General features: G+C 46.0%; 1 protein-coding gene across 1 annotated transcript in view; it reads right to left on the bottom strand.

Annotated features, from left to right (window-relative positions):
• Positions 1–17694, bottom strand: part of LOC128700104 (uncharacterized) — a 62600-nt gene that overhangs the window by 24354 nt on the left and 20552 nt on the right. Inside the window, exon 3 of the mRNA XM_053793059.2 lies at positions 1416–1859. Within this exon, the coding sequence (XP_053649034.2) occupies positions 1416–1859 (444 nt within the window). The remainder of the gene's footprint in view (positions 1–1415; positions 1860–17694) is intronic.

The following is a 17694-nucleotide window of genomic DNA, read 5'->3' as shown; positions in this document are numbered from 1 at the left end:
TCCATCTTTCTTCATCCGAGACTGCAGACTCAAGGCACAAACTATCTTCAACAAGCCGCCCATGGAACAGCCCTCTAAGTAGTTCATAGTGCTTCCATGTGGTGATGTTGCCACGAATACTCACCGGGCACTTGCTAAGAGTAACGTAAATGTTTCCACCATAAACACACCATCTATCAAAGACCTCACTACGAAACGCAGCCCCACACCTCTAACTTCCACAGTAGGCGTCTACACCATCCCCTGTGGATTCTGTCCTAAGAAATATGTAGGCGAAACAGGCAGAGATTTTGCGGTCCGCCTGAACGAGCATCGAAATGCCAGTAACAGAGACGACTTAAGGTACGCCTGTGTCCTCCACAGAGACTCCACGGGGCATTTGATGAACTGGGATGAGGCACAGCTCGTTCTCACCGAACAAGACCTTAGATGCCGACAGTGTCTAGAAGCCTCGCTAATCACCGTCACCGACACAATAGAACGTAACAAAATTTCTAAAATATTAGCATACATGATACTCAAGCAGGCAAAGCACCACCTACCTAGCAACACAGGAGTCACATTATCTCACCATCGTCTACCCGTCCTCATCTCAACATGTCATTCTTCAGGTCACCATGCGTCACTCACACCTCACTCTCAGACTATATATACTGTCTTTCATCCTCTGTATGTTAGACGTGATCAAGGTTCCAGGACCTAAACGTTTTTCAATATATATGTCCTAGTGCTTGCTTACGTGTTTTTCTAAACCAACTTGTCGATATTTATTACCAAAGTTTATACAATCACAGTTTTACTACAAAAAATTAAAATTTTAATTCTTTCTTTTTATTAATTCTTTCTTTTTATTATTATTATTATTATTATTATTATTATTATTATTATTATTATTATTATTCCTACTACTACTACTAAAATAATAATAATTATTATTTTTTTATAATAATATTTTTTTACACATTGGCCGTTTCCCACCGAGGCAGGGTGACCCAAAAAGAAAGAAAAATACTTTCATTATCATTTAACACTTTCACCATCACTTATACATAATCACTGACTTTGCAGAGGAGCTCAATTACGACAGTTTAGAAGTCTCTGTAAACTGCCAATGTCCCAAACCCCTCCTTTAAAGTGCAGACATTGTACTTCCCATTTCCAGGACACAAGTTCGGCTAACCGTTTTATCTGAATCCCTTCACTAAATATTACCCTGCTCACACTTCAACAGCTTGTCAGGTCCCAAAAACCATTCGTCTCCTTTCAATCCCATCTAACACGCCCAAGAAAGTAGAGATTAGGTTCAATATCTCGGAAGTAGAACTAGCTATTAACCAGCAAGGAGGTGCTCCTCTAGAAGGAACACCGCATTAGAGCAAAACAATTTTGATAATATAATTTCTATGTTACTTTACCTTCTGCAGGATAATGACAAATATTGAAGTTTTCGCCGCCACTTAATTTGAAAACATTGAGATTTGCTTCATTGATGACGCTACGATGACGCAGTGGCCAAGTATTGTTTTTACAAGTGGAAGATGTACACAACTGGAGTGTAAGCTCGGTGCTGGACACCATCACCAATAGTTTGGAGGTCTGGCCAGGAAGAAAATGTGTATGAGGAGGCCAGGGTGACTGTAATTCTTCAGTTTCTGTATCTGTTGTCCATGATAATTTCTGCCAAGTATCAGTACTAGTGATAATAAGATTTATGATGCTTTTCTTGTTGGTGTAAACAGTGATGCTTAGTGTCCAGATGTTGTTGTCAGGTCTCACGCCCACACTGGCCGCCCACACACCTTCCTTGGGCGTCAGAGGAAGTGTAATATTGGTCTGCCAGGGTGGTGACTCCTGACAACCTGAAAAACACAGAGATGAAACACAATTACTCAACAAAACTCAGCCTTCCAGCATGAAACACTGACAAGTGTTTTATAAGACGCAATATTTTTGATAGTTAAGGTAAACTATAATAAAATACGAGAGCAAGAAGAACAGACTTGCCTTGTGTCGTCAAAGGTGATAATGCCGTCATTATCAACACCATAATGACACTTATATGCGAATTATTGAGGAACATATTGTAGTGGGTGTACACTGTGGTGGTGGTGGATTTAGACCGTTCTGGTTGTGAGGGGTGAAGAGAGTGGTGGTAGTGATGGGTGTAGACAGTGGTGGTAGTGATGGGTGTAGACAGTGGTGGTAGTGATGGGTGTAGACAGTGGTGGTAGTGATGGGTGTAGACAGTGGTGGTAGTGATGGGTGTAGACAGTGGTGGTAGTGATGGGTGTAGACAGTGGTGGTAGTGATGGGTGTAGACAGTGGTGGTAGTGATGGGTGTAGACAGTGGTGGTAGTGATGGGTGTAGACAGTGGTGGTAGTGATGGGTGTAGACAGTGGTGGTAGTGATGGGTGTAGACAGTGGTGGTAGTGATGGGTGTAGACAGTGGTGGTAGTGATGGGTGTAGACAGTGGTGGTAGTGATGGGTGTAGACAGTGGTGGTAGTGATGGGTGTAGACAGTGGTGGTAGTGATGGGTGTAGACAGTGGTGGTAGTGATGGGTGTAGACAGTGGTGGTAGTGATGGGTGTAGACAGTGGTGGTAGTGATGGGTGTAGACAGTGGTGGTAGTGATGGGTGTAGACAGTGGTGGTAGTGATGGGTGTAGACAGTGGTGGTAGTGATGGGTGTAGTCAGTGGTGGTAGTGATGGGTGTAGACAGTGGTGGTAGTGATGGGGTAGACAGTGGTGGTAGTGATGGGTGTAGGTGGTAGTAGTAGTGATGGGTGTAGACAGTGGTGGTAGTGATGAGTGTAGACAGTGGTGGTAGTGATGGGTGTAGACAGCGGTGGTAGTGATGGGTGTAGACAGCGGTGGTAGTGATGGGTGTAGACATGGTGGTAGTGATGGGTGTAGACAGTGGTGGTAGTGATGAGTGTAGACAGTGGTGGTAGTGATGGGTGTAGACAGTGTGGTGGTAGTGATGGGTGTAGACAGTGGTGGTAGTGATGGGTGTAGACAGTGGTGGTAGTGATGGGTGTAGACAGTGGTGGTAGTGATGGGTGTAGACAGTGGTGGTAGTGATGGGTGTAGACAGTGGTGGTAGTGATGGGTGTAGACAGTGGTGGTAGTGATGGGTGTAGACAGTGGTGGTAGTGATGGGTGTAGACAGTGGTGGTAGTGATGGGTGTAGACAGTGGTGGTAGTGATGGGTGTAGACAGTGGTGGTAGTGATGGGTGTAGACAGTGGTGGTAGTGATGGGTGTAGACAGTGGTGGTAGTGATGGGTGTAGACAGTGGTGGTAGTGATGGGTGTAGACAGTGGTGGTAGTGATGGGTGTAGACAGTGGTGGTAGTGATGGGTGTAGACAGTGGTGGTAGTGATGGGTGTAGACAGTGGTGGTAGTGATGGGTGTAGACAGTGGTGGTAGTGATGGGTGTAGACAGTGGTGGTAGTGATGGGTGTAGACAGTGGTGGTAGTGATGGGTGTAGACAGTGGTGGTAGTGATGGGTGTAGACAGTGGTGGTAGTGATGGGTGTAGACAGTGGTGGTAGTGATGGGTGTAGACAGTGGTGGTAGTGATGGGTGTAGACAGTGGTGGTAGTGATGGGTGTAGACAGTGGTGGTAGTGATGGGTGTAGACAGTGGTGGTAGTGATGGGTGTAGACAGTGGTGGTAGTGATGGGTGTAGACAGTGGTGGTAGTGATGGGTGTAGACAGTGGTGTAGTGAGTGATGGGTGTAGACAGTGGTGGTAGTGATGGGTGTAGACAGTGGTGGTAATGATGGGTGTAGACAGTGGTGGTAGTGATGGGTGTAGACAGTGGTGGTAGTGATGGGTGTAGACAGTGGTGGTAGTGATGGGTGTAGACAGTGGTGGTAGTGATGGGTGTAGACAGTGGTGGTAGTGATGGGTGTAGACAGTGGTGGTAGTGATGGGTGTAGACAGTGGTGGTAGTGATGGGTGTAGACAGTGGTGGTAGTGATGGGTGTAGACAGTGGTGGTAGTGATGGGTGTAGACAGTGGTGGTAGTGATGGGTGTAGACAGTGGTGGTAGTGATGGGTGTAGACAGTGGTGGTAGTGATGGGTGTAGACAGTGGTGGTAGTGATGGGTGTAGACAGTGGTGGTAGTGATGGGTGTAGACAGTGGTGGTAGTGATGGGTGTAGACAGTGGTGGTAGTGATGGGTGTAGACAGTGGTGGTAGTGATGGGTGTAGACAGTGGTGGTAGTGATGGGTGTAGACAGTGGTGGTAGTGATGGGTGTAGACAGTGGTGGTAGTGATGGGTGTAGACAGTGGTGGTAGTGATGGGTGTAGACAGTGGTGGTAGTGATGGGTGTAGACAGTGGTGGTAGTGATGGGTGTAGTAGACAGTGGTGGTAGTGATGGGTGTAGACACGGGTGGTAGTGATGGGTGTAGACAGTGGTGTGTAGACAGTGGTGGTGATGGGTGTAGACAGTGGTGTGTAGTGGATGGGTGTAGACAGTGTGGTGATGGGTGTAGACAGTGGTGGTAGTGATGGGTGTGACAGTGGGTGTAGTAGACAGTGGTGGTAGTGATGGGTGTAGACAATGGTGGTAGTGATGGGTGTAGACAGTGGTGGTAGTGATGGGTGTAGACAGTGGTGGTAGTGATGGGTGTAGACAGTGGTGGTAGTGATGGGTGTAGACAGTGGTGGTAGTGATGGGTGTAGTCAGTGGTGGTAGTGATGGGTGTAGACAGTGGTGGTAGTGATGGGTGTAGACAGTGGTGGTAGTGATGGGTGTAGACAGTGGTGGTAGTGATGGGTGTAGACAGTGGTGGTAATGATGGGTGTAGACAGTGGTGGTAGTGATGGGTGTAGACAGTGGTGGTAGTGATGGGTGTAGACAGTGGTGGTAGTGATGGGTGTAGACAGTGGTGGTAGTGATGAGTGTAGACAGTGGTGGTAGTGATGGGTGTAGACAGTGGTGGTAGTGATGGGTGTAGTCAGTGGTGGTAGTGATGGGTGTAGACAGTGGTGGTAGTGATGGGTGTAGACAGTGGTGGTAGTGATGGGTGTAGTCAGTGGTGGTAGTGATGGGTGTAGACAGTGGTGGTAGTGATGGGTGTAGACAGTGGTGGTAGTGATAGGTGTAGACAGTGGTGGTAGTGATGGGTGTAGACAGTGGTGGTAGTGATGGGTGTAGACAGTGGTGGTAATGATGGGTGTAGACAGTGGTGGTAGTGATGGGTGTAGACAATGGTGATAGTGATGGGTGTAGACAGTGGTGGTAGTGATGGGTGTAGACAGTGGTGGAAGTGATGAGTGTAGACAGTGGTGGTAGTGATGGGTGTAGACAGTGGTGGTAGTGATGGGTGTAGTCAGTGGTGGTAGTGATGGGTGTAGACAGTGGTGGTAGTGATGGGTGTAGAGAGTGGTGGTAGTGATGGGTGTAGACAGTGGTGGTAGTGATGGGTGTAGACAGTGGTGGTAGTGATGGGTGTAGACAGTGGTGGTAATGATGGGTGTAGACAGTGGTGGTAGTGATGGGTGTAGACAGTGGTGGTAGTGATGGGTGTAGACAATGGTGGTAGTGATGGGTGTAGACAGTGGTGGTAGTGATGAGTGTAGACAGTGGTGGTAGTGATGGGTGTAGACAGTGGTGGTAGTGATTGGTGTAGTCAGTGGTGGTAGTGATGGGTGTAGACAGTGGTGGTAGTGATGGGTGTAGACAGTGGTGGTAGTGATGGGTGTAGACAGTGGTGGTAGTGATGGGTGTAGACAGTGGTGGTAGTGATGGGTGTAGACAGTGGTGGTAGTGATGGGTGTAGACAGTGGTGGTAGTGATGGGTGTAGACAGTGGTGGTAGTGATGGGTGTAGACAGTGGTGGTAGTGATGGGTGTAGACAGTGGTGGTAGTGATGGGTGTAGACAGTGGTGGTAGTGATGGGTGTAGACAGTGGTGGTAGTGATGGGTGTAGACAGTGGTGGTAGTGATGGGTGTAGACAGTGGTGGTAGTGATGGGTGTAGACAGTGGTGGTAGTGATGGGTGTAGACAGTGGTGGTAGTGATGGGTGTAGACAGTGGTGGTAGTGATGGGTGTAGACAGTGGTGGTAGTGATGGGTGTAGACAGTGGTGGTAGTGATGGGTGTAGACAGTGGTGGTAGTGATGGGTGTAGACAGTGGTGGTAGTGATGGGTGTAGACAGTGGTGGATGGGTGTAGACAGTGGTGGTAGTGATGGGTGTAGAGAGTGGTGGTAGTGATGGGTGTAGACAGTGGTGGTAGTGATGGGTGTAGACAGTGGTGGTAGTGTGGGTGTAGACAGTGGTGGTTATGGGTGTAGACAGTGGTGGTAGTGATGGGTGTAGACAGTGGTGGTAGTGATGGGTGTAGACAGTGGTGGTAGTGATGGGTGTAGACAGTGGTGGTAGTGATGGGTGTAGACAGTGGTGGTAGTGATGGGTGTAGACAGTGGTGGTAGTGATGGGTGTAGACAGTGGTGGTAGTGATGGGTGTAGACAGTGGTGGTAGTGATGGGTGTAGACAGTGGTGGTAGTGATGGGTGTAGACACTGTGGCTGTGGTGGTGGGTGTACAATGGGTGGTATTGTTGGTAGTGATGTGTAAAGACTGGTGGTGATGGGTGTAGACAGTGGTGGTAGTGATGGGTGTAGACAGTGGTGGTAGTGATGGGTGTAGACAGTGGTGGTAGTGATGGGTGTAGACAGTGGTGATGGTTGTGGGTGTAGACAGTGGTGGTAGTGATGGGTGTAGATGGTGGTATGGGTGTGATGGGTGTAGTAGACAGTGGTGGTAGTGATGGGTGTAGACAGTGGTGGTAGAGATGGGTGTAGACAGTGGTGGTAGTGATGGGTGTAGACAGTGGTGGTAGTGATGGGTGTAGACAGTGGTGGTAGTGATGGGTGTAGACAGTGGTGGTAGTGATGGGTGTAGACAGTGGTGGTAGTGATGGGTGTAGACAGTGGTGGTAGTGATGGGTGTAGACAGTGGTGGTATGGGTGTGATGGGTGTAGACAGTGGTGGTAGTGATGGGTGTAGACAGTGGTGGTAGTGATGGGTGTAGACAGTGGTGGTAGTGATGGGTGTAGACAGTGATGGTAGTGATGGGTGTAGACAGTGGTGGTAGTGATGGGTGTAGACAGTGGTGGTATGATGAGTGTAGACAGTGGTGTAGATGAGTGTAGACAGAGGTGGTAGTGATGGAGTGTAGACAGTGGTGTAGTATGGGTGTACACAGTGGTGGTAGTGATGGGTAGACAGTGGTGGTAGTGGTTGTGGTGGTGGGTGTGAGTGGTTGTGTGGTGGGTATAGACAGTGGTTGTGGTGGTGGGTGTAGCAATGTTGTGGTAGTAGATGGGTGTAGACACACTGTGGCTGTGGTGGTGGTAGTGATGGGTGTAGACATTGGTGGTAGTGATGGGTGTAGTGATGGGTGTAGACAGTGGTGGTAGTGATGATGGGTGTAGACAGTGGTGGTAGTGATGGGTGTAGACACTGGTGGTAGTGATGGGTGTAGACAGTGGTGGTGTGGTGGTAGTGATGGGTGTAGACAGTGGTGGTATTGATGGGTGTAGGCAGTGGTGGTAGTGATGGGTGTAGACAGTGGTGGTAGTGATGGGTGTAGACAGTGGTGGTAGTGATGGGTGTAGACAGTGGTGGTAGTGATGGGTGTAGACAGTGGTGGTAGTGATGGGTGTAGTCAGTGGTGGTAGTGATGGGTGTAGACAGTGGTGGTAGTGATGGGTGTAGACAGTGGTGGTAGTGATGGGTGTAGACAGTGGTGGTAGTGATGGGTGTAGACAGTGGTGGTAGTGATGGGTGTAGACAGTGGTGGTAGTGATGGGTGTAGACAGTGGTGGTAGTGATGAGTGTAGACTGTGGTGGTAGTGATGGGTGTAGACAGTGGTGGTATTGATGGGTGTAGGCAGTGGTGGTAGTGATGGGTGTAGACAGTGGTGGTAGTGATGGGTGTAGACAGTGGTGGTAGTGATGGGTGTAGACAGTGATGGTAGTGATGGGTGTAGACAGTGGTGGTAGTGATGGGTGTAGACAGTGGTGGTGATGATGAGTGTAGACAGTGGTAGTAGCAATGAGTGTAGACAGAGGTAGTAGCAATGAATGTAGACAGTGGTTGTGGTGGTGAGTGTAGACAATGGTGGTAGTAGTGATGGGTGTACACAGTGGTGGTAGTGATGGGTATAGACAGTGGTTGTGGTGGTGAGTGTAGAGTGGTTGTGGTGGTGGGTGTACAGAGTGGTTGTGGTGGTGGGTATAGACAGTGGTTGTGGTGGTGGGTGTAGGCAATGGTTGTGGTGATGGGTGTAGACAGTGGTTGTTGTGGTGGGTGTAGACAGTGGTTGTGGTGGTGCGTGTAGACTGTGGCTGTGGTGGTGGGTGTATACAATGGTTGTGGTGGTGGGTGTAGAGAATGCTTGTGGTGGTGGGTGTAGACAGTGTTTGTGGTGGTGGGTGTAGAAATTGGTGGTAGTGATGGGTGTAGAGACTGGTGGTAGTAATGGGTGTAGACAGTGGTTGTGGTAGTGAATGTAGACAGTAATGGTAGTGATGGGTGTAAAGAGTGGTGGTAATGATGAGTGTAGACAGTGGTTGTGATGATGAGTGTAGACAGTGTTTGTGGTGGTGGGTGTAGACAGTGTTTGTGGTGATGGGTATAGGCAGCGGTTGTGGTGGTGGGTGTTAGCAGTGGTTGTGGTGGCTAGAGTAGATAGTGGTGGTAGTGATGGGTATAGACGGTGGTTGTGGTGGTGAGTGTGGACAGTGGTTGTGGTGGTGGGAGTAGACAGTGTTTTTGGTGATGGGTGTAGGCAGTGTTGTGGTGGTGGGTGTAGGCAGTATTTGTGGTGGTGGGTGTAGGCAGTGGTTGTGGTGGTGGGTGTAGACAATGTTTGAAGTGGTGGGTGTAGGCAGTGGTTGTGGTGGTGGGAGGAGGCAGTGGTTGTGATGGTGGGTGTAGACAGTGTTTGTGGTAGTGGGTGTAGGCAGTGGTTGTGGTCGTAAGTATAGGCAGTGGTGGTAGTGATAGGTATAAAAGTGGTTGTGGTGGTGAGTGTAGACAGTGGATGTAGTGGTGGATGTAGACAGTGTTTCTGGTGGTGGGTGTAGGCAGTGGTTGTGGAGGTGGGTGTAGGCAATGATTGTGGTGGTGGGTGTAGGCAGTGGTTGTGGTGGTGGGTGTAGGCAGTGGTTGTTGTGGTGGGTGTAGACAGTGTTTGTGGTGGTGGGTGTAGGCAGTGGTTGTGGTGGAGGGTGGAGACAATGGTTGTGGTGGTGGGTGTAGGCAGTGGTTGTGGTGGTGGGTGTAGACAGTGGTTGTGGTGGTGGGTGCAGACAGTGTTTGTGGTGGTGGGTGTAGGCAGTGGTTGTGGTGGTGGGTGTAGACAGTGGTTGTGGTGGTGGGTGTAGACAGTGTTTGTGGTGGTGGGTGTAGGCAGTGGTGGTAGTGATGGGTGTAGACAGTGGATGCGGTGGTGGTTGTAGACAATGGTTGTGGTTGTGGGTGAAGACCGGTTGAGTGGTGGGTGTGAATTGCGGCGGTGTTGGGAGTAGACAGTGGTGGTGGGAGTGGACAGTTGTGGTGGGTGTGGACAGTTGTGGTCTGTGTGGACAGTGGTGGTGGTGGGTGTGGAGGCAGTGGTGGTGGTGGGTGTGGACAGTGGTGGTGGTGGGTGTGGACAGTGGTGGTGGTGGGTGTTAACAGTGGTGGTTGTGGAGACAGTGGTGGTGGTGGGTGTGGACAGTGGTGGTGGTGGGTGTTAGCAGTGGTGGTTGTGGGTGTGGTCAGTAGTGATGGTGGGTGTGGACAGTGGTGGTGGTGGGTGTTAGCAGTGGTGGTTGTGGGTGTGGACAGTGGTGGTTGTGGGTGTGGTCAGTAGTGATGGTGGGTGTGGACACTGGTGGTGGTGGGTATGGACAGTGGTGGTGGTGGGTATGGACAGTGATGGTGGTGGTGTGGACAGTGATGATGGTTGGTGGAGACAGTGGTTTTTGTGGTGGTGGGTTTAGACAGTGTGGTTGTGATGGTGGGTGTTGACAGCGGTGATTGTTTAGATTAGTGTTGACAGTGGTAGTTGTGGTGGTTGGTGTAGACAGTCGTGGTTGTTGTGTTTAGTTGGTGTTGAAAGTGGTAGTTGTGGTGATACATACTGACAGTAGTGGTTGTGGTGGTAGATGTTGATAGTGGTGGTAGATGTTGACAGTTGTGGTTGTGGTGATGGATGTTGACAGTGGTGGTTGTGATCGTTGTTGTAGACAGTGGTGGTAGTTGTGGTTGGTTGGTGTTGACAGTGGTGGTTGTGGTGGTGGATGCTGACAGTGATGGTTGTTGATAGTGTTGGTTATGGTGGTGGATGTTGACAGTGGTGGTGGACGATGAAAGTGGTGGTTGTGGTGGTGGGTGTTGACAGTGGTAGCTGTTGTGGTTGGTGTTGACAGTGGTGATGGGTTTAGACAGTGGTGGTTGTAGCGGTGGGTTTAGACAGTGTTTGTTATCAGGAGTGAGTTTAGACAGTGGTGGTTGTGGTGGTAGGTGTAGACAGTGGTGGTTGTTGTGGTGGGTGTAGACAGTGGTGGTTGTGGTGGATGTAGACAGTGTTAGTTGTGGTAGGTGTAGACGGTAGTGGTAGTGGGTGTACACCGTGGTTGTGGTGGTAGTGGGTGTACACCGTGGTTGTGGTGGTAGTGGGTGTACACCGTGGTTGTGGTGGTAGTGGGTGTACACCGTGGGTGTGGTGGTAGTGGGTATAGACCGTGGTTTCGGTGGTAGTGGGTGTAGACCGTGGTTGCGGTGGTAGTGGGTGTAGACCGTGGTTGTGGTGGTAGTGGGTATAGACCGTGGTTGCGGTGGTAGTGGGTGTAGACCGTGGTTGTGGTGGTAGTGGGTGTACACCGTGGTTGTGGTGGTAGTGGGTATAGACTGGTTGTGATGATTGATGGACACTGGAGACAGGTACACCACAACCACCTTCTTCCTCGTCTGTTTCTCAAGAACTGTTGTCTTTCCGTTAGTCGCTGCTTCACTGATGGCGGAAGTGAATGATAGCGACTGATAACACTATTCTGGGAACAAACTTTGACGCCGCTGCTGGTAAATATCAGTAACTAAAGATCATCTTTATTTAGACGAGGGAAAGGATTATCCCTCCTACTGTTGCTACTTCGCTGAGCACTATCATGTATTGAAGATACCGTCCAATATTGTCAATTACATACTTGTTGATACAGTGAGGGAGGCCTTAGGAAGCAGCCATTTTTTTTTCTCTTGTCATTAAAAAATGCAGAATATAAGTTCAAATGTATATTTTTTCTACATACAGAACATAGCCTAAGTATTTTTGTGTATTTCGGCGACTCATCACCTAGGCTGAGATAACCTGTAGTTCTCTTATAACAGGCGCGACGCCAACACAACCCTCATCTCAGATAAATAATATTTCTAATAACACTGCTTCAAAACAAGTCTCTTTGCTTTCCTTCCTACCAGAGAGCCGCCCCTAAGCTTCCCAGTATAGAAATTCTGGCACTGCTGCCTATAATTAGGCAGAGGAGTCACCAGCAGCTATGAACTTCAATCATTCATTCTTAGAGTACAGAAGAACTCTTGTAAAACCCAAGGACTAGCATGGACGTAGAGAGCCTCGCCATCTCGCAAGTTAGTGAATCTAGGTAACTGATGCGAATGAGAAGTGATCTATAACATCATCTAGGCCTGGGTTAAGTCTCTCTTTGATGTGCTGTGAAGCCATCTGCTGATCAAGGAAGGAAAGACATTGTAGCTTTATACGTTTATGACTCTTTAGGATGAGGATCGTTAATGTTAGTGAAGGACTCTAGATCAGTTATACAACCCAGGGCAACATGGGTTTAGAGCAGGTCGCTCCTCCCTGTCCCAACTTCTGGACCACTATGACAAGGTCCTGGATGCTCTAGAAGACAAACAAAACTATTGTAGTATACACAGACTCTGTAAAAGCCTTTAACAAGTGTGACAATGATGTAATAATGGACAAAATGCGTCTTAAAGGAATGGTAGATGGATCTATTATTTTTTTAATAAATAGAGCACAAAGAGTAGTAGTAAACAGAATAAAGTCTGAGGCAGCTAGGGTGACAAGCTCTGTTCTACAAGGCACAGTACTCGCTCCTATCCCGTTCCTCATCCTCATGTCTGATATAGACAGGGATGTAAGGCACAGTACCGTGTCTTCCTTTGCAGATGACATCCGTATTTGAATGCCAGTGTCCTCCACTGAAGACACTGCAAGACTTCAAGCGGACATCAACCAAATCTTTAAATGGGCCACAGAAAACAATATAAAGTTCAATGATGATATATTTCAGTTACTCTGATATAGAAAACGTGAGGAAATTAAAACTACATCGGAGTATAAAACAAATTCCTACCATACAATAGAGCGAAAAACTAATGTAAAAGACCTGAGAGTGATAATGTCAGAGGATCTCACTTTCTAAGACCACAACAATGTATCAATCACACCTGTTAGAATAATAACAGGATTTATAATGAGAACCTTCAGAACTAGGGATGCCAAGCCCATAATGACACTCTTCAGGGGCCCTCTCAGGTTTCTATGAAGGAAAACAAAATTGAAACTGAAAAATTCTGGATAACAATGTTTTCTTATAAAAATATAGTGCATAATTCTGGCAACATGTTGATGCATTCAGCTTGTTTTTATCATATTTCTAAGTATGGTTTTACAAAAATGAATTTTTTTTTGTTTTTGCTGTCATCAAGAGGACATGTGGGTAATTTTTTTTTTTTTACTCCCAAATTTACGATTTTTATGATTGTTTCATTCTGAATACTCAACCTGGCAACTTCTGTGAGGACTAAAGGGAAGAACACGGAGTGTTCTGGCTCAGTAGCCTGAGAACTGTCGACAAGGATAGGATGTGCAACATTCTCAGATTTGGCGTTCCGTGACCATACGGTTTTATAGAAAACAAAAATATGAATAACTCAGGAATAAGTTATTGACATTTGTTTTCAGTTTTTGCGAAGAGTATTAATAGGAGTGTCATGATTTTTTCACACATTATTGAGGAATGATGGTTCTATTCAATTTCAGCTTTGATTTGCAATATTTTTTTATCATTTTGTTTTTATTGAATTTTATTCTCCCACAAAACTCCTTAAAAAAACACACAAATTTCAACATTTTTTATAATGCAGTCTATTGACATTTCGCTCAAAAGACTTTGAAATTAAGATTATCTAGCTCTTTATTTTTCATCTGATGTTGACTAAAACATTGTACATCTTACCAATTTTGTAGAGGAGGGAGGGTTTTTATGTCATATACAATTTTGCAATATCCTGCAATTTTGCAACATGAAGCCAGCACAAACACAGTGCATAGGTCGCAAATGCTGGTTAAACCACAGTTTAAACTTTCATTGAAATTCGATCAAAAAAAAAAATTATTTAAAAACTGTCCATGCCCCTTCAGGTCGCTTGTTCTGTCTAGGCTGGAATATTGCTGCACACTAAAACACCTTTCAAGGCAAGTTAGATTGCTGACCTAGATAATGTACAGAGAACCTTCATGGCACACATAACTGCGATAAAGCACCTTAGTTACTGGGAACACTTGAAGTTGCTCAACCTGTACTCCCTAGAATGCAGGCGAGAGAGATACATGATTATATACACTTAATAAATCCTAGAGGGATTAGTACCAAATTTGCACACGAAAATCACTCCCTATGAAAGTAAAAGATTCGGCAGACGATGCAACATCCCCTCAATGAAAAGCAGGGGTGCCACTTGCACGATAAGAGACAACACAATAAGTGTTAGGGGCCCAAGACTGTTCAACTGTCTCCCAGCATATATAAGGGGAATTGCCAATAGACCCCTGGCTGTCTTCAAGAAGGCGCTGGACAAGCACCTAAAGTCAGTACCTGGCATATATATGCTGCACTATTTTCATGATTGATGATTACCTCAAACTCCTCCTGATCTTCAAATATTCTTCTCTGTATTGAACTAAGGAAGCCGTTGGACGGCAAAATGTTTCAACAATAAAGATACCCAAGTGCTGCACAACTGTAACTCATCATAATTTGTATGACAAGATGGATGAAGGAAGGTGAAGCGAGGGATTACTGGGAGTATGAAGAACCAGCCATGATGGATGGAGAGTAGAATGAAGTGGTGTACATTATTATTATAATCAAAAAGAAGAGTTAAACCTACGAGGGTCACACAGTGCAGCAGGGCAGGGGATAGTGCAGGGGTATAGAGTAAAAAGAGGGAGAGGTAGAAAGGGCTGTGAAGAGTGCTAGAGGCAGTATCATCAAAGTTTGTGCAGTAAATCAGTTGCAATCAAAAAAGTCAAAGAGAGTCTGAGTCAAAGGTAGGTCCATCACCATGAAAGGAAGGTAAAGTAAGATCAGTAGAGTGGTGACGACGGCAGAGGTAAATTCTGCGAGTTCGTTGATAGAGTGGACAGTCCAACAGAATATGGCTAACAGAAACTGAAACCTGACAATTCTCAAAGAGTGGAACAGGGAGTCTCTCCATGTGATACCCATGAGTAAGACGAGTGTGTCCGATGAGAAGACGGGAGAGTGTGGACTCCCAACCTCAGCACTGATGATAAGAAGGCCAGAAACCTATACGTATTTGGTTTAATAGAATGTAATGTGTTATGTATCAGATCAGACCAACGTTGCTGCCAACGGTTGCAAAGGTGGTTAGAAATTACAGCAAAATAGTCTGAATGGAACACTTCTATATGAAACTGGGAGGTCATGTACTGTTGACCACGCAGAAGTGTCTGCCTGTTCATTGCTCTGTACGTCAACATGACCAGGGACCCAACAAAAAACAATATCTTTGTTTTTGCTAGAGATACGGTGTAACCAAAGTTGGATACGAAGAATTGGGGAATGAGGGGAATCAAATTTTTTTTTATAGCCTGCAAAGCACTAAGGGAGTCTGACACTACCACAAATGGCGACACAGGCATTGATGCAATACGGATATTTGCTACGAGAATTTCATACAATTCAGCTGTAAAAATGCTAGCAGAGTCTAACAAATGCCTTCGCACGACGCTGTCCCGAAATACTGATGCAAACCCGACACCGTCAGAAGATTTAGAGTCATCGGTGTACACTGTGAAGGCATGAGAATGAGACCGGAAGGGATTAACAAAAAGAGCGAAAAGCAACTGTCGGTATTTGGTTTTTCGCTCATGGCAGTGGGGAAGAACAGACACGAACAGTCATCGGAACTTCCCAAGGGGAAGAGAGAAAGTTACATGAACATGTAAAGGTGGCAACTGAAGAGAAGACAAGACAAGAGCGAATGTAGACGAAGAGAAAAGGAATGGAGTAAAAAGGGGCGAAGAACAAACAATGAGCTTCTACTAACATTCGTTACCATCCTATATATGGAAGGATTGCGGAGGTCATGAGAGCGAACAAAATAGCAGAGGAAATGAGCATCATGGCGATCGTTCAGGGATGGAATATTCGCCTCTGCATGTAGGCTCTCTACAGGTGAAGAGCGAATAGCACCGAGGCATAAACCTGTTGATGGATGGAATCAAGGGTTGAAGGAGAGGCAGCTGAATATATTTGGTCTCCATAATCTAGTTTCGATAAAATCAGGACAGAATGCAATTGAAGGAGAGTTCGACGATCAGCCCCCATGAATGATGACCGAGGGTTTTAAGGAGGTTCAGCCGGCTATGACAAGTTGCCTTCCAGGATATAATGTAAGGTTTCCAGGATAACCGACGGTCAAACAGAAGGCCGAGAAACCTGACAGTATCACGTTCTGAGATACGGGATCCAAACAGGTACAATGGATTATCAGGGACGACAGAAAGTCTAGTGAAAGTAATTTGGTGTGTTTTAGTACTAGAAAATTTAAACCCATAAGCAGTAGCCTAATTGGAAACTTGCTGGACTGCATGCTGGAGAGAAACTGCAATAAGGCGACAGTCAGCGCCTGCACAAGCTATAGCAAAGTCATGAACTGTTACACCCTTTTGTTCATTTTGTTAATTTTCTTCTTATTATTACAATGGTATACTATTACATGTTATTTTTGCTATTTCACTTAATATTATATTCAGGAGTAATTCCATTAGTAGCTAAAATGGATTTACTCGACTTTATAATATTATCTGGTCGTATTACTTAGCTCTGTATTTAGGTAGGGCATTTAATTAGTGTCAACTGCTGGTGACCTGGCCAAGTACCAGTAGGTGTTTTGAGCTGCTCGACCCCTGCTCCGACCGAGGCAAAGTGGGCTGGTAAAGCCTCACAGAGTTCAGTTCTTACCTTCCTCACCTCTCGTGAGGGAAGCTCCCTGATTCCTGGATTTAAACTTCTGGTCCCACATGAGGTTCCCTAGTGACCCTCCAGTACCTCGGACGGTATCTGACAGAAACGTCTCGGACGAAGTGTGTGTTGCTGTTTTGGAGACACTGGTGATTGTCCCTAGCTCTGCTAGGAGTGAATTTAAGCAGTATTGGTTCAAAAAAGACGGTGAAAAAGTCATGGGAGACAGACTCGCCTCAAAATTCCTTTAAGTGTAAAATATTCCTAATCTCACTTAGTATATTATGAAAGTTGAATAAGAGTGAATTATTATTGAAGTGTTACGTCTTCTGTCTCATTTGGATTGAGTTAAGTAAAGTGTTATTATGTGAAGAGAAGGTGTTATGATACTAGAGCCGTTCAGTACTATAATCAAGATAATACTGTGTATTATCTTTTAAGTGAACTTAAGTGTAAATTTCATGAGTACTCTGTTTTATGGTGCGACCTTTTTAGAGTTAATATAAAACCCTTCTATGGTTTATTAAGAAACTTAATAAAAAACCGGAAAGAAACATTGTGATTGTTTACTACTGAAGCCTTGAATGATTTCATCTAGAACAGGATATTCAGTCCTGTTTATTTGTTGCAAGAAAGGGCTAAACAGGCTTAAGTAGTGGCCCTGTACGCAACACGAACATAGAGTGATGACCAAATATAAGATGGAAGAATTGACGCCAGACCATTTATAGAAAGGAGAAAAAGTGTGGTGCTCAGGACGTCCCTGGAGGACACCTTCAGCTTGGACAAAGTCCGGAAAAGCATATTATTAACTCGAACACGGAAACGTCTCTCAGATAAGTTCTTAAGGAAAAATGGCATATTGCCTCTTAGGCCTAAGGAGTGAGTCTGAGTCAAAATGTTATATCTCCAAGTTGTGTCATATGCCTTCTCAAGATAAAAAAAAAGATGGCGAAAACTGAGTAGTTATTGGCAAAGGCATTACGAACATAAGTATCTAAAATGAGTAAGGGGTCAATAGTAGAACGGTCCTTACGAAAGCCATGTTGACTAGTGAAGAGACTATTGTGTCTCTAAGTACCACATCAAACGTACCACATCAAACGTCTATTTACCAGACGTTACATCACCTTACAAACTGCACTGGTAAGGGCAACAGGACAATAGTGGGAGGCATCATGTCCCGAAGTACCCGGTTTACGAAAAGATAGAACAATAGCAGATTTCCACAGCTGGGGAAGAACTCCTTGTGACCAAATAAGATTAAATAGTCGTAAGAGGACAGCAAGGGCTGACGGATGCAAATGCTGGAACATACGAGTATGAATGCAGTCAGGCTCAGTATTGACTAATTCCAGAAGTGTA

This window comes from Cherax quadricarinatus, chromosome 20 (assembly GCF_038502225.1).
Source record: "Cherax quadricarinatus isolate ZL_2023a chromosome 20, ASM3850222v1, whole genome shotgun sequence".
Lineage (NCBI taxonomy): Eukaryota > Metazoa > Arthropoda > Malacostraca > Decapoda > Parastacidae > Cherax > Cherax quadricarinatus.
The sequence above is the reverse complement of the archived record's forward strand: the minus strand, read 5'-3'. Positions and strand labels throughout refer to the sequence as shown.